General features: G+C 42.5%; 2 protein-coding genes across 3 annotated transcripts in view; one reads left to right on the top strand and one right to left on the bottom strand.

Annotated features, from left to right (window-relative positions):
- The window catches only part of ANXA13 (annexin A13), a 33090-nt gene extending 11877 nt beyond the window's left edge, over positions 1-21213 (bottom strand). The window contains exons 1-2 of the mRNA XM_075024390.1: positions 21079-21213; positions 12065-12139 (exon numbers count right to left, since the gene is read on the bottom strand). Of these exons, the coding sequence (XP_074880491.1) occupies positions 12065-12139; positions 21079-21213 (210 nt within the window). The remainder of the gene's footprint in view (positions 1-12064; positions 12140-21078) is intronic.
- The window catches only part of FAM91A1 (family with sequence similarity 91 member A1), a 28144-nt gene continuing 22723 nt past the window's right edge, over positions 21124-26544 (top strand). For both annotated transcript variants that reach the window (XM_075023922.1, XM_075023923.1), the window contains exons 1-4: positions 21124-21283; positions 22881-22965; positions 23692-23843; positions 24745-24802. In XM_075023922.1, coding sequence (XP_074880023.1) covers positions 21212-21283; positions 22881-22965; positions 23692-23843; positions 24745-24802 — 367 coding nt within the window. In that variant the 5' untranslated portion in view covers positions 21124-21211. The remainder of the gene's footprint in view (positions 21284-22880; positions 22966-23691; positions 23844-24744; positions 24803-26544) is intronic.

Consider the following 26544-nt stretch of genomic DNA (forward strand, 5'->3'; position numbering starts at 1 on the left):
CAAAACATACATGGGAGACAATTTTGCATTAGTCTCTCTGAATGACAGCAGTTTGGGCCAGTTTCTTGCTTGGTATTTGTTTACACCACCTAAACCATGAAGTTCATGCCAGCCTTTGCTGAAACACTCTATCTGTCACTAGGGCTCTTAGAATGGATCCACAAATAGCTGTCACCACATGACAAACGGTGCTGATCATATATAACTTTGTTCTGCCAGTTCAGGCTTATTAAAATAATTTAAAGGTAGTAACTTCATACTAGGCATCTTCATGCCAGATCAAATCACTTTACAGTAGGCCAATAAAAACGCCCTATTAGATGTGTACAGAACCAGGCCCTGTCTCTGCAGTATGTTTGTAAGTACTAGGAGCTTACAACCTGAATCAGCTGAATAAAAACTGGTCCTGCAAACCTTTCTTGCATCGATGCATTCATGCAATCAAGATAATTGGAGATATATAATGTGATAAAGCTGGTGGTTTTTTTATTTTGGCAAAATAGTACATGGGGTTACCTTGAGCTAAATCTATAGGTGATAATAACTCAAAGTCCACAGCCGCTGCAGTTTACATCCAGACATACCACTGTAAACAGAAAACCATGCCTGTTCCTACTAATCTGACAAGCTGTGAATCACAGGGGCTGAAATGCTGGTACACCCTCTATTCTGCTGTTTCTCAGACAAGGGTAGAAGTTATCTGAGACCAGGAGGTCGGAAAGGTTTTCAACCCCTGTAATATCATGAATCAGATCTTTTAAATGCCTAAACTCTAAAATAATACTGGAAAATAGGTCCTAGGCTCCTAAATCAAATAGAACTATATGCACACCACGGACTCAGGAGGTCTAAGCGGGCACTGCAAGTGCTTTGGCATTTCTATTCAAATGGCAACATGTGGATCAGGCTACTTGCTTTGCAGGGCTGCCAGGCATTGGCACCACCACTGTTGATTAAGAGTTATGATACCCCAGGGCATGGCACTCTGCTCTCCACTAAATTAAGGGTTATATGACACCCCAGCGCATGATAGTCTGCTTTTAGGCCCTTCTGAAAATGCCACAAGCCTACTGAAGAGCAGAAGAGGCTAAAGGGCTGATTAACCTCCTTGTCTTTGGGGATAGCACAGAGCAGAGACGATTCCCGAAAGACATTAGGCACAATATCATTCTGCTTGTGCGATAAAGAGAATTTAGCCATATGGCTGTGGGCCGTGCTCTGCCACGTACCCATCTGGCCAGAGAACAACCTGGTTTATTTACAAGTATAGATACAGCCTGGAAATCTGTTTGTTGGTATTCTTCAAAAGTTTTGTGCTGTGATCTACTAGCTCTGGTGGAAAAGCTACAGCTCTGGATAAAGGAGTCCTCTGTCAAAAGAAAAAGGGTCTTTTCTCAAGGAGAAAACCCAAGTCCAGTCCCTACACTGCTTTACCAATGTACCTTTGTGAGAGGCTAAAGACAATTTAGGTACCTGGCTTTCCTAATGCAGTCAGCAGGTAGGTTATGACTTACTGCTAATGGTAGCTGCTGTAGCGCAGCCATGTCACTGAAATTGAAAGTTATTTTTACAGCAATAGCAATTAGTAAGGTACAATAACAATGCAATAATTTCTCTTGGTCTTTACAGTGCAAAGTAACACTTTAATTGCCACATCATTATCACAAATGTTGCTTGTAAAACATGTATCCTACTGTAAGATCTGACCCGCACACATGCTTTTCTAAACCTTTCAAACAAGGTGGAAATAGATGCATATAAGTAACACCTTCTAGTGAAAGATTTTATTTAACGGTCTTCAAATTTATCAGGAATTTTGTCAAAAAGGAAAGGGAAAAGCACAAAGTTAGAAAACAGATGCACTGATCACTGTCTTTATCCAAAATGAATTGCATTCACATTTTTCTATTATGATAGGGTGTACGTGCTTCTCCTTTGATGGAATCATGTACAAAAGATATCTTTTTGCACACATGTTTGAAAATTAAGCAACTCTAATTTCTTTCTTCTTTTCTGATTACTATACCCTCATTTTCATTCTTGTGAGAATAAAATTCACCTTTGTTCTCTGTAATACCAAAACAAACAATGACAGCTAACCAGACTTGGTGAGTGACGAATTTAGGGGAACAGGATAATGGGATCCCACAATACAACAAAAGTTTATTTTGGATATACAGCCCCAGGATGCAAATGCTGCATGCACAATGGGCCTCTTTGCAGGAGAGTCGTAAAGGCACAGTGTTGACACAAGGAGCGTGGTCCAGGTGCTTCTCAATGTGTGGCGAATTCAATGAGCAGCATGGTGTAGCATTCAGGAGGATGCTCTGCTGCCTGTTCAATTGAGTGTACCCCGCAGACAGCAGCATGTGGTGCCAGTATGGTTTTCCCCTCTCCATAATACCAAATTTAACATGCAAATTGTTTTTAAACACTTCAGTCTATACTTTAAAGTATGATTGGTAGTATTGTCAGAGTTACCGCTGTGTTGGGTAATGCGCTCCTAATTACTTCTTGCATCTGTATCATGCACCTTAAAGCAATCCCAAAGGACACTGTAAGCTGGAGAGACAGTATCTCTGCCTTTCCCCTGCGCCATGTGTAAAACTGCTTGTAGGAACAGGGTACAATATTGGAATGCAGTAATGATGGTGACACTAAGCGATCATTATTTCGTCTCTATAGTGTTAGTACGCTTCTCAGATGATGTTAATGCCACTCATACAGTTGATCCTGCTGTCTGTGTTAGGCAGCCAGTACTGAAGTTATCCTAGAGTTGTTTGCAAAGCATTTCTTTGTGAGGGTAAGGACCAGGGAAACAGCTGAAAAATCAGCAAAAGAAGGGATGATTGTGGAGCACAAAATAGAGAGAAAAGTGCTAACATATCAAATGCACAGATTTTACTGTTTTGTAGTATCCAAGTGCTATTCTAATTTATAGGCCCCCAAATTCACTCCAACAACACGAGTTGAGAACTGTTGCTCCACATTCACTTCCTCCTAACCTGGGACAGAAGATGCACTAGTGAGAAGTGAGAGGGAAAAGGCTTCATCTGGCATTTGCTCCCACTTTTCAGTCATTCAGCTTGGGCAGAAACACCTACACAAGCACCCAAAGGCGAGGAGCTGGTTTGTACTTTGCTTTGCCTTACCTACCAGCAGTGCTGGGCTGTGGGTATCGCCCTTATCATGCTAATGCTGCCATCTCTGCAGCTCCCACTGCCCCATCACAGATGCACCTGGGCCTGGTAATGTCATTACAGGACTTTGGGAGAGTGATTTGCTCTCTTATGCCTTGATGGCTGGTCAGTTATGCTCAGGTTTTAGCTAACTTCTAGGTGCAACTTGTCATTGTAGCTGTTGTATTTGTGCGTAGCACAGTTGCAACAGGTAGGAAAATGGTAGCACCAGCATCTGAAACAACATTGTGGATTTACAAGGATTCATAAAGACATAAAAAAGAAATGTTATTTCTTTTCAAAGGGAAAATCATGCGGAAGGGAAGGAAGACCTGTTTCTTAATGATGTTCAGGACATATTTGTTTAAAAGCACCAGAGGAATATATTGAGTCAGCTCTGCTAAAGCTTCCGCCTTCAAATAAATCACTATAAAACATTAAATGATACACCTGGGGGATATAATTCTTATAGTACTGTGTGTAATACTAGCATCAGCTTTAAAGATAAGAAATCTGATACTCTGGGTAAGTGACTGTCAAGGCCAACTCAAGAGTCTTCTGGAAAGCCCTGGTTAAAATCCACTACCTGCTGGGTCCCAGCCTTGATCTTGCCCACTGACACAGCCTTTCCCATGCAGGAGAGGGAGAGCTGTTCACAACTGTACTGCTTCCTACTCTGCAGATTTTGACAGGTAGATTTTTCTGCAAGGCATAGATGCCAAAAGAAACTGATGTTTAATACCATTTGTAACTTGCAGGCATTTTCCTTTTAAAAATATGGGCAGAATCACTTTAATATAGCTCTTGTTTTAGAGTTAGGATCTTAGATTAGATCTGAGTAGTTAATGACTTACAAGTGTTATGGCAATTTTGGTGACAGTGTGATGTGGAGTCTGAAATAGCAGATGGACATATTGCACACAAATTTTGCAGCTGGACATAGTATGTAAGGGAACTTGCTTTCATAAATTGGTCCAGATCCAGCTACTCAGTTACTTCATTTTCTTCGATACTTCTCTCCAATACTTCTACATTAATTGTGTAATTAATGTAAGTGTAATAATTAATTGTATAAATAAATGTAAGTGTAACCAGAGTTCTGGTGGTAAGAAATCCTCTTTTCACTTCCAGCCTAGCTGTATTCATGGCCTGTGTCCACTTGTTTTTTCTGCCAACAGTGTTCCTTAGCTTGAACAGGTTTTGCTTCACTCAAGCATATTTTAGACAACAATCATTTTCCCTTGCAGCTTTGGCTAGAATTGCCACAAATTTATTTCTATTAAAATGGATAGATTATAACTGATCTAAAACTAACAGTTCTACCTTGTTGTAAAGCACACCAAGTAGTTTTTCCTACTGTAAATTACATTTGACTTTAAGGAGATGTAAGATGAGTTTATAGTTGAAGATGATCTGCAATGCTTAGAGAAGCATTTGGGGACTGTTCTTTGATATTTCAGCATGTGGAGCCCTTATGGTACGCAAATAAACAGTTTAACAAAAACCACCAGCAAAACCAAGAAAGACATGGGGCAGAGGGGGTGGAGGGAGCGGAATAAGAGCTCTGGTGGATTCAAAGCATCAGTAGTTAGAATTGGTGGGATGTTGCAATACATTGCAGACATTTCTGAAGACAAAATCTAATCTCTTCCTTAGGCTAAAGACAATTAAGCTTGCAGTAGATACAAAGTGCTTATCTGTCAGTAGACAAGAACAGAAGAAACACTATCATGAGCATGCCAGGTAGCTTCCCGTATTGCAAAAGAGAGACAATGTACCCTACCTGAAAATAGCTGATAATAGAGCTGAGCAATCACAGCAATTTTTCCATTCCATCATCTCAAGCAGATGCCACAACCATGCACAGGAACAGAGGTTTATGGAGGAGTACCGTCAAAGAACAGAAAGGGTAGCTCCTTGGGATGTTGCTGACAGTGCTCACCTGCTGCAGCTCTAACACAGATCGATGCTGATAACTAACACGGATAAATGCAGACGCAGACCCTTACAAACAAATCACTAGGAAGAGCCAGCAGGAATGTGGCTGCTGACCAGAGCAGTCGAGATGCGGGTCTAATAGCTATGGGCAGAGCTCTAAAAAGGGCTGGATTGATCCAGGGATATTGAGTGTCTAATCCAGTCTTCATTTCTGCCAAGTCCATTTTATGTGCTTTATTTAGTGGATGTCTAATTACAAGCTTCTCTTCTTCTCTTTGGGTGCTGTTTTCATTTTTCTTTAGCTTAACAGAAGTAAAAATTAAATCTCAAAATGGCAGCACATAGAAAGGGCAGACAAACCCAGCCATGCTCTTTACCGCACTGACTCCTGCATTTGAGTGAGGTCTGGAATAAAATTTAGGGCAGTATTCAGTTGTCTAAAATGTGGGTATGTGATGCTGTTAGAGATGCTGCCTGCTGCCTGTCAGAAATGAGTGGTCTCCTGTGGGACTTGCATCTGTCAACCCAGTGCAGATGTCTGACATACCTGAGGGCATCACCAACAGTAACTGGAGGTGGTCAACAGAATCATGCCACAGCTATTTTACCACTTTTCTTATTCTTCACATATATTTAATTATGTTCACAAAAATGCATTGGAGAAAAACAAGGTTTTGAAAAGAATGACATAAACCAGTTCCATATGCAGCAATCTGAGGTTTCCTTTCTACCAAGCAGGCGAGAACCAGAAACCCCTCTGCCTCGTTTCCCACAGATTTACATCTCCTGTTTGGCTTATTTTGGTGCCTCTACCACCTACTGCAGCTGAAGCAGTTCCTGTGATGGGCACAGGCATACTGGCCCATCACTGTGTTGACTCTCTGTTGTCTTATAAAGGTTGAGCTCATGCCTCAGTTTTTTGCTCCGGGGATTTCTAACACAGTCTCTCTCTTCTCAAGATATTCAAGAAGTGTTACAAGCACCTAATAATTTTGAGACTAACTCCCTGCTGGTAAATTAATCTAAAAATTGTCCAGTGGGTTCAAATATTCTTAGTTAGGGTAACAGATATATACATATTGCAGTGTCATGCATCCTGTTTCTTTAGGATGCCAAGGCCCAAACAATCCATAATGTCCCAAAGGTGAGCACAGGAATGCCAGAAAACCAAACGGACAAACGAAAACAATTGAAAATCCATCACAGACCAGAAACTGTGGAATGTGTTGAGATTTCTCAGTTCTCACCACGCACAGTCACCGAGTCACCAGTCCAAAGACCTTTGGGGAGCCTCGTCTCCAACTAATGAACCAGTTCTCCTCCAGCTCAGCACTGCTAGAGCTGTCAGGACTGGTTTGGGCAGAGCTGATCTTGCTGTAGGCAAAGGATAAGTGAGCTGACATCTCAAGGTGCCTTCCAATTCTATGATTTTCTGTATTCCTCTTCTGTGTGGAGAGGAAAATTTATATTCTCTATCTGCCAAGAAATCTCCCAAACCATCTACTCACCTTGTTAGCATAATAAACTACAGGACTGGGGTGTTCATCTCATTAGTTAAATTGTATCTAATATACTATGATCATGGAAGACAGCTTTTGGCAAATCAGCACCTAATGATTAATTTTTTATCATCACACATATACTCAAGATTAATCATTTATCCTGGCAGAAACCTTTAATGAGCTACAATGCAACTAGAATCCAAGGTTAACTAGACTAACAGTACTGGATAGGAAAAAAAAAAAAGGGCACATTGTCTTAGATCTTGTGGTTTTAGTCTTCTAGTACATCACACATTGTCAGGATAACACCCTGTTAGCAGAACAGACTCTGAACTCCCACCCAATGGGACAGTCTTAGTGACAAACAGCCCAAATCTTATCACTCATTGCCAAGCATTTCCGTGTGTTAAGAATAAAACACAAGAACAAACAAGGGAGTAGGCTGCTGTATTTTGATTCTGATCTACTTCCAAAGACATGTAGAAAAACACGATTCTACGTTTGTACTTCATCGACAGCATGATTTACTAGAACAGACGTTTCCAGTCCTAAGTCTTTTTTTCAATACTTAATGCTACCTTAGGCCCTTTTGAACTGCATCAAATTTTGGGTCATAGCAGAAGGTATGAGCATAACAGGAATAGTCACAGCCTTCTACCCCTATATAAGGTATATTATTCCTTTATAATATTGCCACCTTATTTTAAACCTATGCATTCCTAATAGAAAATATATCTGCCTGCTTGTGTCAGTTAAAAATGCAGTTGAGACTGGACTGAACATCAAAAGAGAGGAGGAAAAGCCACTTCAGTGGTAGCATCCAACCTGCCTGACAAGCAACATACCTCCCTCGCCCATGGCAAAGAGCCTGCAGACACGTATCACACATCTCAGAGCTGTGGGTGGGAGCGCTCTCGGAGCTGGCAGGCAGAGGATCACCCCTCCACCAGGAGCCTCTGGCTTTGCCATGGGGTGGACGAGGGCCCTGGGGCAAGCTGGCAATGAGGTCCAGTGACCTGTGGCTGCCTTCTGCGGCAGCGAGGCCCTGGGTCACCGGTACAGCCCTGTTCCTGGCCGTGTCAGCCAGCCTGGCACGGGGCTGCAAATATACCTGGGGGTTAAAAGGGTGACTTTCTCACAAAGCTCCAGACCGTCAATCAGAAAGGGCAGAAAAGCAGATAAAGCCCATTTCATTTCAGTGTATAGGTACTTCCATGAGAAAAACTTCCAAATATTACAGCTCTTTAATGTAGTGGAGTAGCAAAAGAAACAAAGAGCAGTTACTGGTAGGCAAGGTTGGGTCTTATCTAACTGGGAAAGGCTGTTCAGGGGTGAGGATGTCTGGTCATTAGCAGATGGTGGGTTCACCATCTCCTATCATCCTGGCATCAAAGAAAGGTGTTCTTCTGCAAGCTCTTCTTCAGCGAAATTCAAATAATTTGGCTCAATTATTCAGGTAGGAGTTTATGTGAAATGTAAAGGCTTTTAGCACACAGGTCAGAGTAGATGGGCGCTAACATTTAAAAACAAACAGAAGCAAACAGCTGCGGCATGTTGGCAGTGCGGCAGTATCAGCAAGCACCAAGGTTTGTGCTACGGTAATAAAAAGGTGGGGTCAGTAAACACCTTTTTGACACAGGTCAATTGGCAAGCGCTCCCTTAAGGGCTACGTGTGTCCTTTTGACCGCAAGGTTTCTTCCTCTGCTGTTTTTTAAAATGTACCTGTCATTTTTGTTTGAGCAATTTTCTCAGTCAACCACAATATGTAACGGGAAAATTGCCATCTGCCTCCTTGACTGCTCAGAGAATGGTATCAGCATCTCCGAATGCCATCCACCATCTGCCAGGCAGGCTGTCACTCTCCCAAATCCTTACGGCTGTTTTAGAACTAACAGCTGTACAAAAGCAACATGCACTGTTGGGCTAGCTTGTTGCTGACAGTTTGTGGCTAACAGGAACAAAACAATTTCTATATGAAGTCTCTATTGGTTAATACAATATATATAAGTCATGTAGATTAGACTTCATTACTGAACAGCCTTTGCAATGACTCAGTGACTCTTTCCAAACTGAGAGGTGCAAATAACCTTATTTTCTACATGTCAGACTAAAACTACAGTGACAACAAGATCCTAATAGAATTAGTCGCATTTACTTTTTCCTATTACAAAGAAGTGGCAATAGTGAAGGTAATTTCTCTGACAGTTATTTAAACTGCAAAATTAAAACCATCTCTCTCCTACAATGTCCCTCATGTTTCTAAGTAGCTGTTAATATATCATCTCATAATACCTTATGGCTAATTTTTTATCCACTCCACTTATGTATGCTCATCAGCATGATTAAGAGAAAAATTAAGTCCGCAATTAAGAGAAAAAAAAAAATTTGGGGGGGATCTCTCATGGCTGAATTTTACACTGTCCAGTTTTAATGTGTCCAGACCTTCTTGTGGCTGGTGGAACTCCTTAACTCAGATTACTTTTAAAATCAGTTAGCTACCAGGGTAGCATGCAGTGGGAATGCCAAAGCTGCAAAACCGCAGCTTTTATTTCTAGAGGGCTCAATCCAGATGCTTAAATACGGACACCTTTGAGATGTGCCAGAGCCCCCGGCACCTGCATGGGGCTGGCAGAGGTGACATAGGGCTGACAGGGACCTGAGTCCTCCTGGTGTGGCAGCTGAAGCCAAGGCAGGGAAGGATGCTAGAAATCTCTAGAGGCGTCATGCCTGTGGTTAGTCATGAGTCATGCCTCACATCACTTCCTTTTAATACTTATCTTGCAAATAAAAGCCACAGAAAAATGGCAAACAAATGGCTTTATTCACCTAGGACAAATCTAGAATTCCAAGTCTGGAATAATTCTGTTACACTGGGGTGCACTTGTCTACTTTTATTTTATTGACCATAATGCCCAGTTGGAAAGCACTTTGTATGCTGGGCCATTAGGGATGATAACTAAAATGATTGGAAACTGGCATATTCTGCCTCTTTTTCAGCAGAGATACCAAATCTCTGACTTGCATACTGTAGCTTAAGTGTTCTTATGTCTTATTAAAAATTTTACACTCATTACCTCAACTAAGACTTGTCATGAGTTTTGGTAAGTTAACATTGATGGCACTGAAGTAAATTCTTGTGTATGTCAGCATGAAAGCTAACATGACTTAAGTATTCCTACGCAGGGCTGAAAAACATGGACACAATATTTGGGAACATCATGTTGACTCTTCATGTATGCTAAAGCTGAATTATTTAAAAGAAGAACTGGAAGAATGTTGCACCCCATCAGGGAAGCCCCAAGACTACATGCTTCTCCCCTTGATCCCTTTGCTGTTTTTAAAACATTCCTCTGCAAGATGCATTATCTAAACACCATCTATATATTTATAGACACATAGAAGTGCTGTTACTATACAGACATGGCATGTTTATTGTCCAACAAACCAACTGTGTCTACTAAACTTGGAGGTTTCTGTCTCTAACTCCTTTCTACCTTGCAAGGTGGAGAAAGTCTCAAGATACTCCCAGGTCAGCTGAGTCACCCAGAGCAGCAGTAATCAGTCCATTGCTTCAGTCGGTAGTTGTAATTAACAATAAAGGCAGAGTAATTTTTCTGGATAGTAACAACAGGACTTGGTACAATATACTAAAAATGTTGTATACAAAGAAGAATGTTAGAATCCAGATTTTTTGGATTTTTTTAATGTTTTTGTAAAACCTAATTGTTCAACCTGTTTACATTGTGTAAAACATAAATGTAATGACCTTTTGATACTTCAGATGGGTTCTTTTTTTGCCGCGAGTGCATAATGAATTTTTCATGGGTAGATGCTTGTTAACACCTAACGCAGCTGCACTCACAGGATAGCCTCAGACCTAAAAGGAACAGCAAATGTCCTGGATAAAAGGGGACCATGGAAATGAAAAGAATCTGCCACAGCTCTTCCCCAGTGCTGAGTGGCTCAACAAGAAGGTATTTCTGTCTTCTGCTGACTGTGGGCTTATGGCCAGGGACTGAACAAGAATCAACTGTGACTGAATATTGGTCTGCCAGGGGAAGCAACAAATAGCAATTGTTGAGCTTTGTGATGAGATAATAAAATCAGGCTGTGGTAAGTAATACTTGTACTAAGGAAACATTTATACAATGATAGAAATGTCCACAGGCAACACAGAGGCCCTTGTGATGTTTGTGAGCCTATCCCCAAGAGGACTCCTCAGGCAGATATATTCTCCAGGTTATACTTTCCTTTTTACCTTCAACGTCTCAAACCATCTAGCCACAACAACCTGCCACCCACTTCTGACATTATAGAGTCCTCCCTGGCAGAAGGTTTGGGCTGCTTTACAATGAGAAGATGAAACTCAAGGGAGTCCCAGAGAATCTCAAAGAGTGGTTTAAATTAAAACCAAAGAACTCACCCACCCCCCAAATTAATTCAAGTCGCAAACGTCACAGAGAACAACAGAATAATGCATAGTCATCTTGGATTCTTGAAAGACAGAAGGTTAAAACACAATTACACAATTTCACGAAAGTCAAAATCCATCAAACTTATCACACCATCATATCATCAAAACCATTGCTGCTATTTCCAAAATGTCCCCCAAGCACCTTGCTTACAGCACAGCAGCTACCCAGATTATCAGGTGGATTGATTCTACTTGTGGTAATTTTGAAGACAGCGGAAATACAGATAAGCTTCATGCAAGACTGCAAACAGAGAAAACAATTGGAGTCTTTAAATCTCTAAGGACATACAGTCAAAAACTTTGATTGTAGAAAAGGGGACCAGATTGAGTTCAGAGTACAAAAAGTGCATGGAAATATGCAGATTTGGAGCTGTAATGTTGCATTAGGTGCAGCTCTTAATTGAGAGCTCAGTTTCTAAGAGAAAAGTACACTTTAGAGCTGGTTGGCAATTTTTTATTGAAAGCATTTTTTTTCAGTAAAATTTGGTATTTTGTTCAAATTAACATGTTCAGGAAGATATCTCCACTTTAAAATGAGACATTTTGATATAGCTGAAAAGTGCCATTTTAACATCCACGTAATGGAACCTTTTCTTTGAACAATGCTTAGCTTTCAGTGAAAACTTCATTTAATAATGATATTTTAAAAATAAGTTTTAAAATGTAGATCCATTTAACCAAATAAAATACTTCATTTGACACAGACAATTAATTTTATATTTTTCCCAGCAGAATTTGGGCTATTCAAAAAAATTTCACTTCTGAAATTTCAAAGCAGGCAAAATTTTGGAAAGATGCAGTATTCAAGAATGAAACAACCCAGTTTTACCCAGCTTTCTAGTGCCAGTATTGACCATGAAAGAGGAGTTGCCTCTGTGCACTGCAGTGCCTCCCAAAGCCACCATAAACCATGGAAACAGGTGCTGTAACACCATGGTGTCCCTTTCGTCCTTCATAAAAAAAGTGCTTACTGGCTCATCTGCTGACAAACTGGTAGTCCCTATGGCTGGTTTCCGTATATCCTCTGTGAGTCTGTAAGACTGGCTCTGGAGGTTTAAAAAACACAATACATAAGACACTCATGAACCTATGGTTGCAAAACACAAGATTAGGAGAAACAAAGTGCAGCTGACAAGCTTTGTTAATCATAGAATAATAGCCCCAAGGAGGACTTGGGGCTGTTGGTTGATGAGAAGCTCAACATGACCCTGCAATGTGTGTTTGCAGCCCAGAAAGCCAACCATATCCTGAGCTGCATGAAAAGAAGCATGAACAGCAGGTTGAGGGAAGTGATTTTCCCCCTCTACTCTCATGAGACCTCACCTGGAGTACTGCATTCAGCTCTGAGGCCCCCAGCATAAGAAAGACATGGACCTGCTCAAGTGGGTCCACAGGAGGGCCACAAAGATGATCGGGGGCTGGAGCCCCTCTCCTATGAGGACAGGCTGAGAGAGTTGGGGTTGTTCAGCCTGGAGAAGAGAAGGCTCTGGGAAGACCTTACAGCAGCCTTCCAGTACCTAAAGGGGGCCTACAGGAAAGCCAGAGAGTGACTTTTTACAAGGGCATGTAGTGATAGGACCAGGGGTAATGGCTTTAAACTAAAAGCGGGTAGATTTAGATTAGATGTAAGGGAGAAGTTCTTCACGATGAGGGTGGTGAGGCACTGGAACAGGTTGCCCAGAGAAGTTGTGGATGCCCCATCTCTGGAAGTGTTCAAAGCCAGGTTGGATGGGGCTTTGAGCAACCTGGTCTAGTGGAAGGTGTCCCTGCCCATGGCAGGGGGGTTGGAACTAGGTGATCTTTAAGGTCCCTTCCAACCCAGACCATTCTATGATTCTACGATTCTGAAACTCATACGGTAATTCGATGTAGTAAATCCTGACACCTGGATTTTAATCAGGCCCTCTACGAGCACCACACTTTGAGATTACTCCTGTCCCTACTATTCAGTGATAAAACAGCCAAATTTTGAAAGTGATGGCCTTTGGGACAGGAAGTTTTTCATACATCTTTAGGGAATTATTTTAGCATTCGCAATGTTCCAACAGAAATTCACTAAACTAACTAAAATTATTTTTCCCATGACATCCTACACACAATTTCTTTTTCTCAAAATTAAAGAGCTGCCCCTTTTAACTAAGCCACAATGAGCGTTAAAACATTTAGAACCTGTGTTACAGTAATAGTTTCATCACTCATGTACTGCAATTAAACAATGTTACCAGCTACATACAAGTTTCCCACCCACACTTAAAGTAGATTTTAAGGTTAAATCTTCATTTGCAGCTGTATTAATGTAATTTAAAGTGAAAATTGACAAAAATAAAAACAGGAAATTGTTGCATTCTTGACAATCCAAATTAAATTACTTACATGTGAACTGCCCATTTTTGCTTAGCCTGAGTGTGGAAGATGCGACTCTTCTGCTCTTAAATAAAACAAGCATACAGGCGGAATAGTCAACTTTTACTAGAGCAGCTAAATCCTACCCAACCCTGGGTTAATCAATAACTTCTGACATTATTTAAATTCTAGTCATTTCAAGGTGGGGTGTATTCATCATTACATGGTGGCTTTATTATCCCTGTTATCTAATATCGCATCCTGTTGGGTCATGGAGCTGGCTGGTTTCTCCAGGGAAAGTAAAGATTTCACAATATAAGCCTCGAGATAATACATACTCATTTATCTAATTGTTATTACAATGATTTAAAACATATAGCTATGGTAGTGCCCAACACAAGCTTTACAAACATTTTAGAAAGAGGGATGCCTCCTCTGAAGAGTTTATATCAGATCTTACAGGATTTAATAGTATTTAATATGTTACTGAGGACCCTCAGCTCCTACAAAGTATTTCAAACAGAATCTCACTGCTTTTATTGGGTTTATGTGACAAGGTTTTGGGGGGGGGTTACAGGGGTGGCCTCTGTGAGAAGAGACCAGGGGTTGCCCCCATGCTGGACAGAGCCAGTCCCAGCTGACTCCAAAATGGACCCACTGCTGGGCAAAGCTGAGCCCCATCAGCAATACTGGTGATGCCTCTGTGATAACATATTTAAGAAAGGGTAAAAAATACTGCACAGCAGCTGTGAGAGAGGAATGAGAACAATGTGAGAGAAACAACCCTGCAGACACCCAGGTCAGTGAGAAAGGAGGGGGAGGAGGTGCTCCAGGCGCTGGAGCAGAGATTCCCCTGCAGCCCGTGGGGAAGACCCTGGTGAGGCAGGCTGTCCCCCTGCAGCCCAGGGAGGTCCACAGTGGAGCAGATCTCCACCTGCAGCCCATGGAGGTCCACAGTGGAGCAGATCTCCACCTGCAGCCCGGGGAGGACCCCACACCTGAGGAGGGGGATGTGCCCTGAGGGAAGCTGCAGCCTGTGAGGAGCCCACGCTGGAACAGGCACCTGGCAGGAACAATGGCCCATGGAGAGGAGCCCATGCTGGAGCAGGTTTTCTGGCAGGACCTGTCACCCTGTGGGTGACCCGTACTGGAGGAGGGGAAGAGCATGAGGAGGAAGGAGCAGGAGAGACTATTATGGACTGACTGCAACCACCATTCCCCGTCCCTCTGTGCTGCTTAGGGGGAGGAGGTAGAAAAGTTGGGCGTGAAGGAGTGAAGTTGAGCCTGGGAAGAAGAGGGGGGAGGAAGGTGTTTTTAGTTTTGTCTTTGTTTCTCACTACCCGACTCTATTTTTAATTGGCAATAAAGTAAATTAATTTCCCTAAGTCAAGCCTCTTTTGCCTATGACAGTAACTGGTGAACAATCTCCCTATCTGTATCTCAATGTACGAGCTTTTTCATCTGATTTTCTCCCCCTGTCCTATTGAGAAGGGGGAGTGAGAAAGCAGCTTGGTGGGCATCTGGCAGCCAGTCAAAGTCCTGCTCTAGACCTCAGGTAGAACACCCAGAGAAAAATAAGAGAAGAAAGCAAGTACACTTGAATTTATAGCAGTTCAGGGGAAAAAAATAAAAAAAATCCATGTGGTTACCTAAACAGTAAGCAAAAGAAAATCACTGTGTTACTGAAAGTGCAGTAATAATTCCAGGTTTTAAATGGTTTGATAGACAGTACTTGCCTGCAAAGACCTCTACCATTCAAACACACTTCAAAATAAATGATCAGCTTTGATTATGGTGTTCAAACACATGCAATGTAAAAATCAAATGTGAGTATGAAGAATTTTATCCAGACTTCAATGCTTTGGGGTAACATACTGTCTCAAAGGCATCTTCAAAGCCTTTACTGAACTGGGAACTACCCAGTTGTATCATAATATTTTTGGAAATAAAGCTGTCCCAACTGACATTAAAGAAAATACTAAAGTTGGAGAGAAAGCAACCGCAGGGTTTCTCTGGAATCTGTGAGGTCAGAGGACACTCATAAGCTCAAATACAGACTGGTAATCCTACTGCTTTTACTGGTTGTGAACGAAATACAGCAGCCCAGAAGGCGCAACTCATTAAGGATTTAAAATAAACAGCTGATTAAGCCATACTACACCGTGCTATGCATGCAAATGGTCTATCTAAACATGCAAATAGGTTATCAGTAGGAAAACTATGTGCTACTCCCACCGATCAATTTGGTTGACTTAGTTTGTCCACTGGGAATTTAAAAGTTTGTATAATTAACAAAAATTAAGGATTATATGGTACTTTTCAGCTTTGTAAATAACAAGACTGACTCCCTGCAGAAGACCTGAGGACCACACTCCTGTGGTGACATACCCCAGGCAATGAGGTAGGGGCATCTCTTGGTATCTAGTGAATGGAGTCTGCCTCCACCTATTTCTTCCTTCTTTTGCTGGCAGTATGGAAAATTGAGGGAGAGGTATTATGCCACAGCAAGCTCAAGCAAGCTGGATGCAGAGGATGAGAAGGCACTAAGGGCTTATCAAAAGGGTGCCTAAAAACATTCTCATCCGAAAGGTGGAGTGGGGAGAATTCAAAGAGGTGAAAAGGAGATGAAATATTATCCCAGGTAAGAAACACCACACACTGCAGCGCATAACTGTTGACTGATAACACTGCTACTCTGGAGATTATTGCTAGTGATCATCAAGTGAGTCTTTGCTCTGAAGGTAACCACAAAATTGGTTACAGCTGATGAGCCTTAACTGAGGCTAAATGGAAGAGTGTCATGGTTTAAGCCCAGCCAGCAACTAAGCACCACACAGCTGCTCACTCACTCCCTGCCCCACTCAGTGGGATGGGGGAGAGAATCAGAAGGAAAAAGGTAAAACTCATCAGTTGAGATAAGAACAGTTTAATAGAACAGAAAGGAAGAAACTAATAATGGTAATCATAATAATAAAATGACAATAATAATAATAAAAGGATTGGAATATACAAAACCAGTGATGGACAATGCAATTGCTCACCACTCGCCGATCAATACCCAGTTAGTTCTCAAGCAGCGATTCCCCCCAGGCCAGCTCCCCCCAGTTTATATACTGGGCATGACATCACATGGTATGGAATATCCTTTTGGCCAGTTTAGGTCAGCTGTCCTGGCTGTGTCCCCTCCCAACTTCTTGTGCCCCTCCAGCCTTCTTGCTGGCTGGGCCTGAGAAGCTGAAAAATCCTTGACTTAGTCCAAACACTACTTAGCAACAACTGAAAACATCAGTGTGTTACCAACATTCTTCTCATACTGAATCCAAGACATAACACTATACCAGCTACGAGAAAGAAAATTAACTCTATCCCAGCCAAAACCAGGACAAAGAGGTATTGAAAATCTTCAGTCTTGTGAAGTAAGTGAAATAATAAAGGACCAAGGTGGTAACAAGTAAGAACTAAGTGAAGCTGAGCTTTGTGCTTTTTGCAGAGGATATTTGTGGTAGCAGCGTGCCCACATGGCTGGGCAGAAGGATTGTGCTTTGCCTGTCTGCAAGAAGAGTCAGAACTTTCCCTGAAGAGACAGGCACCTGGATTTCTGTGTGACAGAGAAACATGGCTTGTGGATTACATCAGAGTCAACAGAATTAGTGCCTTCATCAACCTTGACTGCAGCACTGGTATGAGCTGTGAAACGGCTTACAGTGGTAGCAGTGCCTGGCATTCCTGTTCAGCTCTGCTGGTCCCTGGTGAACCTGTGTGAGACAGAGAATTTGAAGAAAGTAAAGACAACCACAAGAATTCTGAACAGTATTTGGAGATTTATCCAGACCAGACAAAAAGGGCAGTGGATTGACCAGAGACTGATTGGGCAATATCAGGGACCAAAAGATTTTCAGACAGGTTTACCAAGACATTCACTAACAGCGATAAGCTGCAGGAAGGACTGAAGCTTTCAAATGTTCACTCTGGAGAGGAATTTAAGGGGTTGAAAACTGGAGTGGAAGTCCTAAACAAACAATTCAGCCTGTCAACATACTAAGCTAAAACCAGGCATTCACAATGAATTTGTCTCCAGCTGGAAGTCATTGTCCTTGAAGGAGGTCACTGTCCCATTCCTGGATATGCAAAAACCCCATTATTTCTGAGGAAAAAATTCCCTGGGAACTATTTGGTTTTGAGATGTGATCAACAGTTGTCAATTTGAATAAGCAGCTCAAGGGTGCTGCACAAATCTCTCTCGAGAAAGAGACAAGAGTCATCTTGGAGAGCAGATATTCTTCACATGTTGGTGAAGGTGGCATGTAGCTGATCAGGCCAGCCAGGACTAGAAGGAATGTGAATAAGAGATCTCATTGCAACTTCTCAGTGCAGGTGCTCAGTTCAGAGGAGAGCTGCACTGATTCAGCTCAGCTTACTCTTTCAGAGCACTATATTTTACTGCGTAGATATGCCTCAGCTACCTGTCGGTCGGAAAAGTGAACTGGCAGGCCCCCACCAGTCCATCAAGCTTGCTGAGTACACTGGAATCAACTTCTGTCTCAGGAAATAGAGGAAGTCACTAGAGGAAGCCAAGCTGCTACTTCTGATTTCAAACAAGGAGGAACTGGTTGAAAATTCAGAAAGGGTAGGTAGCTTGTTTGAAAGTAGTAATGACACATGGAATTGACTTGTTGCAAGGAAAAAGCACAAAAGTCTTGGAATAAGAAAAAAGGCAGACTTTTGAAAAGTCAGTGAACCAAAAGGTAATGTCTTTTGAGAAGATGATCTCAAGAACGAAGGCTGCTGAGAATAATTGGAAGCAAATTTTCTCTATAGGAAGGAAAGATAGGAAGCATAGTAAGAAAAATGTGTAGCAATAAGTATGCAACAAGTGCTCTTTGAGAAAATTAAACTCCAAAAGACAATTAACCATAACTGAGTCTGCAAGTATATACAGAGAATAAGAAAACAGGAATTAATTTAGAAATGCAAATGGACAAAATGAGTTATGAACAGCAAGAGACATCGAAGGCAAAAAGAAGATGGTCTAAAAATATCTCAGAAGTAAGGGATAAACAAAGGTAAGTGGAGATTTATTACAGAATGTGGAAGAAGAGCAGCTAATGGATGATGCACACCACGCTAAAATGTTCAATCCTTGTTTTGCTTGTCTTCACAAAGGAAGACTACTCCTGCCAGAAATGAACACATTTAAATAAGTAGTCATGTCTACCAACCAGAATGGGGGGGGGTGGTGTTAATGACTATTCATTATATATAGTCAGTGGCACAGGTCTACTAAGCATCAAACTAGGGGTAGCAATCTCTGAACCAGGGCTGATTACCTGTGAACACTAATGCAGGTCAGGGAAAGTCATAAAGGACTGCAGAAGGCTACACATAGAGCCTGTGTTCCAGGATAAATCTGCTTATTGCTGCAACTGCCTGAGGGGTCAGATGGAGAAACTGTAAACTGCACAATACCCCACACATACATATCCATCCTGAGGAGCAGAGCTGGCAGGGAGTGGTGTGGTTTTAGTAATATCCTAAGGTTTGGAAAAAAGGATCAGCAGCCTGATGCTCAGTGCTTACTGTATTTTACATACATGATTTAAACCAGTGTGATTATAACTTCAGAGTTTAACGACCTCAACTGAAGGTGCTGGAGTTCAGAGCGTTTTATCTATGACCTTCATTTAGAAAGTGAATTTGAATCAGTTGTCTGCAAATTCTCAAACTCATTAATACACACAGAACAATTTTCTTGTATGGTACCCTTTCTGGTAATAAATTAAAATCCTGTTAAAAATCAAGGACTTCCACTATTGGCTTCTAATCACAGCTCTGCTCAATTATTCTGCCTCTCTGAAGATCTACCCCACGTCAATAGTTTCTTTCTAATTGTCTTTTCTTCCCTTTTGCCAGTGCTATCACTGAGAAGTATGAGGCAGCTGATAGGACTATAAGGGAATAGGAATACTGCTTACATTACTGTTATTCTGAGCACCCAAATTTTTAGCTCGTGGATTGTCATACATGTGTCTTACTAAAAGTATTATTCAGGTGCTGGTGCCACTAACAAGATAATTTACCTCAGAACCATCCAAGAAAAAAAATTGTCCTTTACTATTGAGAGGTGTGTCTAATTACTGATATCAAAAGCAAATAGACAGTACCAGCCAAAGACCCATACCATCTGGTTTACGTGGCAATGGGCAAGGCAAAAAGGATTTCTTATTAATGTCTTTTCATAGTTTATTTATAAACCATCGTAGGGTGTGACAGAGAAGGGCTCATAAGAAACCTGACAAGTGGGCTTAAAAGAATTGAGGGATGAGGTCAGATTTGCAGGCTCTGACTGTTCCTGGACTGAATCCTGCCAGTGATATGAGCAGGGAGGCCTTATCTGAGACTCTGGGGATCATGTGAGCTGCTCACCATCTCTGTGGCTGCAGGGACCTCTGCGTGTCGGCACCATGGGGTACATCCACCGGCTGAGGCTTTGTATCTCTGCAGTTACACAGAAGTGTGATCCTGAAGATACTGGTGACACTGAAGGAGAACTGGGTCTGTAGTTCTCTGGGGACCTACTTGAAGGTAACAGAGCATTGAGCTTCTTTCTATTGCTGTTGGTCCCATTTCAGCTCCGTCACCACTGCTCCAAGGTTATTAGTGAGCATGCCAGATAACGGCATAAACAGCACAAGTGATCAGGGCCTCACTTGCTTTGTTTATTCTACTTATATATCAAATCATTCACTAAATTTTGTGTAGTATTAAAAATATAGAGCCCTTCCCCTGTCTGTAATTCCCTGACACTTAAACAGTAAGAAAATGCTTCTGCGTGGGAAGTTGGCACCGATTTTGACCCAGGTAAGACTTCAAATGACTCACAAAAACCTAGATCCTAAGATAAGGAGGGGCATCTGCTGCTATTTTATTTGAAGCAGCTTCCTTGATATTAATCAGGACCCTGTATAAATAGGAGGGGCTGCTGTTGGTATTCAGGTCTGCAGGTTTTCAGTCCCCACGCTATACAAACCACATACCGGGGGCACACCCAGTTGGCATAGCCCAGGGCTGCCGCTAAATGAAATAAATGATCTTGCTCATTCCTGGTCGTGAAATGCTTATTTCTGCTCCTGCACCTGCCCTCGCTCTGAGTGGTCGCTAGCATTTGCCCAGGTGTACGGTGAACTGCACTAGGAAACTGACGTTAAAACTAACCAAGCAGGTAACGGGGGTATTTTCAGCTCGAATCTGTTCCCGATCTGGGCGGCTGCGTTAGTGTAGGGTGAGGGACAACCTTCTCAAGGCTGAGGTGCCTGGGTCTCAAACCTCCTGTACAAGCACAAAGCGCCTGAGGCCTCCACGCTGGGGCCGCTTGCTGCCGTGACAGGCGCCGCCTCCGCTCGCAGCAGCTTAGTAAAACCGACCGAAACGGCCCCGCCGCCCGACCAAGCAGGAGAAAGAAGCGGGAGACCGGCTCTCACCCCGGCGAGAAGCCGAATCCCAACCCCCGGCTCTCTCAGGACCGCCGCCGCCGCTGAGGGCCCTCCCGCCCGCCGCCGTGCGCATGCGCAACCGCACCCCCCCCCGCCCCCGGCCGTATCCCGGGGTGACCGCCACCCCCTCTCCCCGCTCCGCCGGAACTGACGTCTACGGGCGCTTCCGGGGGCGTAACGCGGAAGTGGCGGCGGGCGGGAGGTGGAGACGGAGACGGAGGCGGCGGGCCGAGGGCGGGGCGGCCGCTGGTCCGGAGCGCCTGCCGGCGGCCGGGTCTGCTCGCCATGAACATCGACGTGGAGTTCCACATCCGCCACAACTACCCCTGGGGCCGGCTGCCGGCCAGCGTCAAGCAGGTGCCGGCCGGCGGGCAGGGTCCGGGCTGCCGAGCTCCCGGCCCGGGGAAGAGGAGAGCGGGAGGGTGCCAGGCGGAGTGCGGGGCCTCTGTGAGCAGAGGGGGGGCGTAAAGGTGGTTTGAGGTCTCTGTAGGCAGAGGGAGATGTGGGGGTCTCAGCTTCTGCAGACTCGAGACCAGCTGAGGTGGGTATCCCTCACACAACCCCTGAATAGCGTGAGCTGAACCAGGACAGGTGTCCTCAGAGACTTGTGCAGCCCAGTGTTTTGTTAGCCAGGGAACTGTGGCAGTGAGTGGCTCGTGGAACAGAAAACCTCATGAAATTTTGATTTGCTGGATTTAATGGGCTTCTGATAGCAGAGGAGAGGTATTGTCTCAGGTCAAGAGGAGGTCCTTGTCTCCCAAGTCTTACGTTGCTTGAAAGCAGATGCTGTTAAACAATTGCTGCTCTTGCGCAAAGGAAGGATGGGGAGAATGAGTGGTGACTGCAGGCCCTGAGTAATTGAATTCCTTGAGTTTGAGATTTCAGGAGCTCTAAGAGGGGCATGAATGATGATTTCTCTTTACCTACCCAGCTGAGTACCATACTGTTGGCTATGTGATTCTGGATGGAAAATATACAAGTAGTTAATGCATTATTTACTTTGATGTAACTTCTGAAATGCTGTTTTGTTTACTTTAGAATAGTCCTTAATGTTTTTTTACTTGGAGCAAATACTCCGATACCTCTTTGGATATTTAATCAACTATGAACCGTGTCTGTGATATCAGGTCTTTCTTTTCTAATACCCGATTCTGCAGTATGTGTGCAACTTACTTGTTTATCCTGTATATGCAGTAAAGTACCTTTTTATCTGAGGATCTTTTTTAATATGAGCATCAAGGAGGGAACCAGCAGGGTGATGGTGGGGGAAACAAACCCAGATCACTTGTAGAAGAGTAATACCAGATCGCAGAGGAGAAGAGTAATATGAAGAATTTTGAGGGGACAGCTTTTGAAATAAGGCATTTAAAGCATCAACCAAAGCTCTCTTTTTATCTTCTTCTGTGATAGTCAAGTAATGTGCTGTGCTTATGCCTTAATCTTGTGATGTAAGATCACTTGATTGCCTTACTTGTGTGAAGCTACAACTTGAGCTGTTTCGTTATTTATTTTTTGCTTTATAAGCTTCTTGGGTGCAGCGGTTGAAGCTTCACGTATCATTCACTATGCTTGGTTTATGCTACACTAATTCTGGGTAATTCTTCAAGGCTGCAAGATGCTGAATGCTTGGTAAAAGCTTGATGTTTCATGTCTTCTAAGAGACAGTTAAAAACTTCTGATTTGAGAATTAAATGCTCCCTTTTTTCTTAGAACGGTACTAGGAAAAAAAAATCTAAAGATAATTGCTTAAATCTGCATCCCGTGTAGAGAGACCTATTTAACTAAAAATACTTTTGACCTTGTACAGAGACTAAAGATACTGTCACTGTATTGAACTGGGGGACTCCCTGAGTAAGGACAATTGCCTGCGTATGTTTCCTCATAAGACACTTTGCAGTGATTTAACTAAAAAAGGTTTTGTGCATGTCAGCTAAAAGGCCTTTATGTTTTCAAGGGTCTTGGAAACTCTCAGAGGGAATATGAAAGGCAGGTTGTACTGTACAGCATCCGCAATCAGTTACGATACAGGAATAACTTAGGTGAGTAAAGAAGCTAAATAACGTCTGTTTGCTTCCTGATTCTTCTGTGTGGAAGCTTGTCTTTTACCGTAAAACTGCAAGAACTAGTGCTGTTCAAAGGTCCCTTCTTCCCTGAAAATAAATACTTTTAAATGACAAAACATCAAGAAAAGTCTTGACTTTTGTGTCCGTTTGGCAGGTTTTCTAGTGAAGTACTTTTTAAGATTACTGAGTTGGCAGGTGGAACTGAATTCCTGCTGTAGTTATGCTCCCCTTTTCCAAGAAATTAAGAGATGTTACGAGAGGATTTGACTAATAAAATAAAGCCTATCACTAGATGAGATGCAGACAGTGGCCCTGACTCAACGTGAGCTATTGGCTATGACTTGTTTGCAGACTTTCAATTTATTTTGCATTGACTGCATCCATTTGTCTTCCCAAAATAGATAATAGTTTCCCTAATTAAAAGATAATTTTCTACAGCCTGCATGAGTTCTCTCTCAATGGGGCACTTCCTGGTAACCTGTAAAATAAATCTGCTCTGTTCTAATGTCATCCTTAAAGGCTCTGAGAGTACTTGTATCGTATGTAGAAATCCTTGGATGCTGAATGCCCTGCACCAGTCCTTTATTTTGTTTTTATTTTTCTGTCAGTTGCCATTATACTATTTTTAATCCTTTTATTGTAACACTTTTTTTTTTAAATTGAACATCATAGAACACTAACTTTTTTTTTCTCCCCTTGTAGTTAAGCATGTCAAGAAAGATGAACGGAAATATTATGAGGATCTGTTAAAATACAGTCGAGATCATCTCATGTTGTACCCTTATCATTTGTCTGACATCATGGTAAAAGGTCTGAGGGTAACACCATTTTCCTATTACACGGGCATAATGGAGGTGAGTACAAAACTGTGGCGAGAATATGTTGTTTTCTGTCGTAGAGATGTTGGTAATGGCGCTGTAATGCATATGAGGTAGTGTCACATAGTTTCTTTGGTTTTGGGTAGGGTCTGCTAACAAGTAAGGAAACAGTAAAGAAAGTTTCCGGAGAACTACTTGTACCTGCAGTTTTTTTCCCTTCTGGCCCTATTAGCCTTTCAAGAGTTGGACTTTGTCATGTGGAGCTGGGGTGGGACTCACTCTGAGGCCAGTCTTTCTATTTTGATGTTTGAGATTTGTGATTCTTCACTTCAAACTGTAAAAGAAATACCTCATTCTGTTAGATTAATAAACCAAAGAGAATTACCATTTTTAAAAACCAGCACATTTGAATGGTTATTTTCTTTTTTGTTCTTTAAAAAGGACACTTAACGATATTAGAAGCTTTTTCAAATGCTTGAAGCAGATCCTTTTTTATGAGAACAAAGATGGTTCTGTTTTCTGTCAGCACTCTGGCAACCTTCTTCTATTTTCATTGGATATCAGAAGTGCTTTTTTTCTTATTTTGTGTGTAGTGATTGCAGACATAACGGATTAGTTGTTAGCTTATTCTGTTATTACTGTTATTCTGTGTGCTGTTTTTTTTTTTTGAAGACAGATAAAGGATTTTGTTTATTGTTGTTTCAATCAGCATTTTTCTTTGTAAAGCTTACATTAAACAGAAGTCTCATTTTTAATGTATTTAACTTATTATGTAACAATTAATCCAGTAATTGGCAAGTTTGATATGGTAACTGACTTTAATAGATTTGTTTTCATTTCATTTTTTTCTTAAAAAAAAAAGCAGGCAGAATTTTGGACCTGCTTCTCTTGAAATGATGACTTTCTTGTTACAACTAAGTTTTCTTGTCTTTTTAAGGATATAATGAACAGTGAAAAAAGCTATGATTCATTACCCAACTTCACTGCTGCTGACTGTAAGTATTATCTAGTTGCATTACTGCTTTCAATGAGTTAAAAATAAGGAGCTTCTGAAAACGGATTTATGGGCATCTGTTTGCTTGAACATAAGCATGTGAATGAGCGTGTAGAAGCATTTAAATAGTGATATTAAGGAGTGTGTGCTCTCCATCCAGAGTTCTGTCCATATGGTCAGCACTGAAATTGGGCTGGTTTGAGTACATATAGGCATGTGCAAAACCTTGTGCAGCTTCTGTCCTTGCTTGTATTGCATTCCTGTTTGCTTGGAGTTCTGGGTGGAAAAATCTTACTGGCTGTTGCGCATCAGCAAGCTGAGCTGCTGGTCCTTTCCTAATGTGTTTCTTGGCATGTGTTGGGCAGAAACCTTTAGCAAGACGCTGAAAGGCTGTTGACAGTCCTTTGAGTTACCATCAGTGTGGATTGAGGGATGATGTACCAGAAAAGATAGAGAAGGGAATTTGGTTGTATTGGGTCTGGCTGAGATGGAGTTAATACTCCCCATAGCAGCCCTCATAGTGGGGTGAGGCAGGCTGTCCCCCTGCAGCCCATGGAGGTCCACGGTGGAGCAGATCTCCACCTGCAGCCTGGGGAGGACCTGATGCCGGAGCAGGTGGGTTCCCGAAGGAGGCTGTGACCCCGTGGGAACCCCGTGCTGGAGCAGGCTACTGGCAGGACCTGCGGATCTGTGGAGAGAGGAGCCCACGGAGCGGGTTTTCTGGCAGGACCTATGACCCTGTGGGGGACCCACGCTGGAGCAGTGTGCTCCTGAGGGACTGCACACTGGGAAGGACCCATGTTGGAGAAGTTCATGGAGGACTGTCCCCCGTGGGTGGGACCCCACGCTGGAGCAGGGGAAGAGTGTGATGAGTCCTCCCCCTGAGGAGGATGAAGTGGCAGAAAATAACGTGTGATGAAATGACCGTAAACCCCATCTGCGTCCCCTTGTGCTGCTGGGGGGTTGGTAGAGAATCCGAGAGTGAAGCTGTGCCCGGGAAGAAGGGAGGGGTGGAGGGAAGGTGTTCTGAGATTTGGTTTTGTTTCTCATTACCTTACTCTGGTTGATTTGTAATAAATTGAGTTAATTTTCCCCAAGCTGAGTTTGTTTTGCCTGTGATGGTAATTGGTGAATGATCTCTCCTGTCCTTATCTCGACCCGCAGGCTCTTTGTTATATTTTTCTCTCCCCTGTCCAGCTGAGGAGGGGGAGTGATACAATGGCTTGGGTGGGCACCTGGTGTCCAGCCAGGGTCAACCCATCACACTGGTATTTTATGACACTCCTGGATGTGCCAGATGTTTTATCCTGTTTTCTGTTAGACTGTTGTGGGTATGGGATGGGGAGATTAGGAAAGCAAAAATGTTGAACCTGGTGGAGAACAGAGTAAGAGCAATAGCCTACTAATAAGTCTTGTAGAACAAAATGTAAACTGCTGGCATAGGGAGGGTGTTAATCAAGCCTGCCACTGAGAAGTTATTTATAGCTAAAAACTTCATTCCTCACCTTTGGTATGAATTTATAAAGTTGGCTTTAAAGATAATGTGTAGTCAGGTGAGGAGTAGCCTGCAGCTTTTGAAAATAGTTGGGTTTGGTGGTGTTTTTCTTTTCTTTTTTTTTTTTTTAAAGGATATTGTCAGTTAACTCTACTGATTTGCCTCTATGTAATGTTCACACTGGGGAAACAGATAATGAAAAACTTTTTTCCTCAGTGCCATGTAGCTTGTTGGAAATCTAGTGTTAG

Source organism: Buteo buteo, chromosome 3, assembly GCF_964188355.1.
Source record: "Buteo buteo chromosome 3, bButBut1.hap1.1, whole genome shotgun sequence".
Lineage (NCBI taxonomy): Eukaryota > Metazoa > Chordata > Aves > Accipitriformes > Accipitridae > Buteo > Buteo buteo.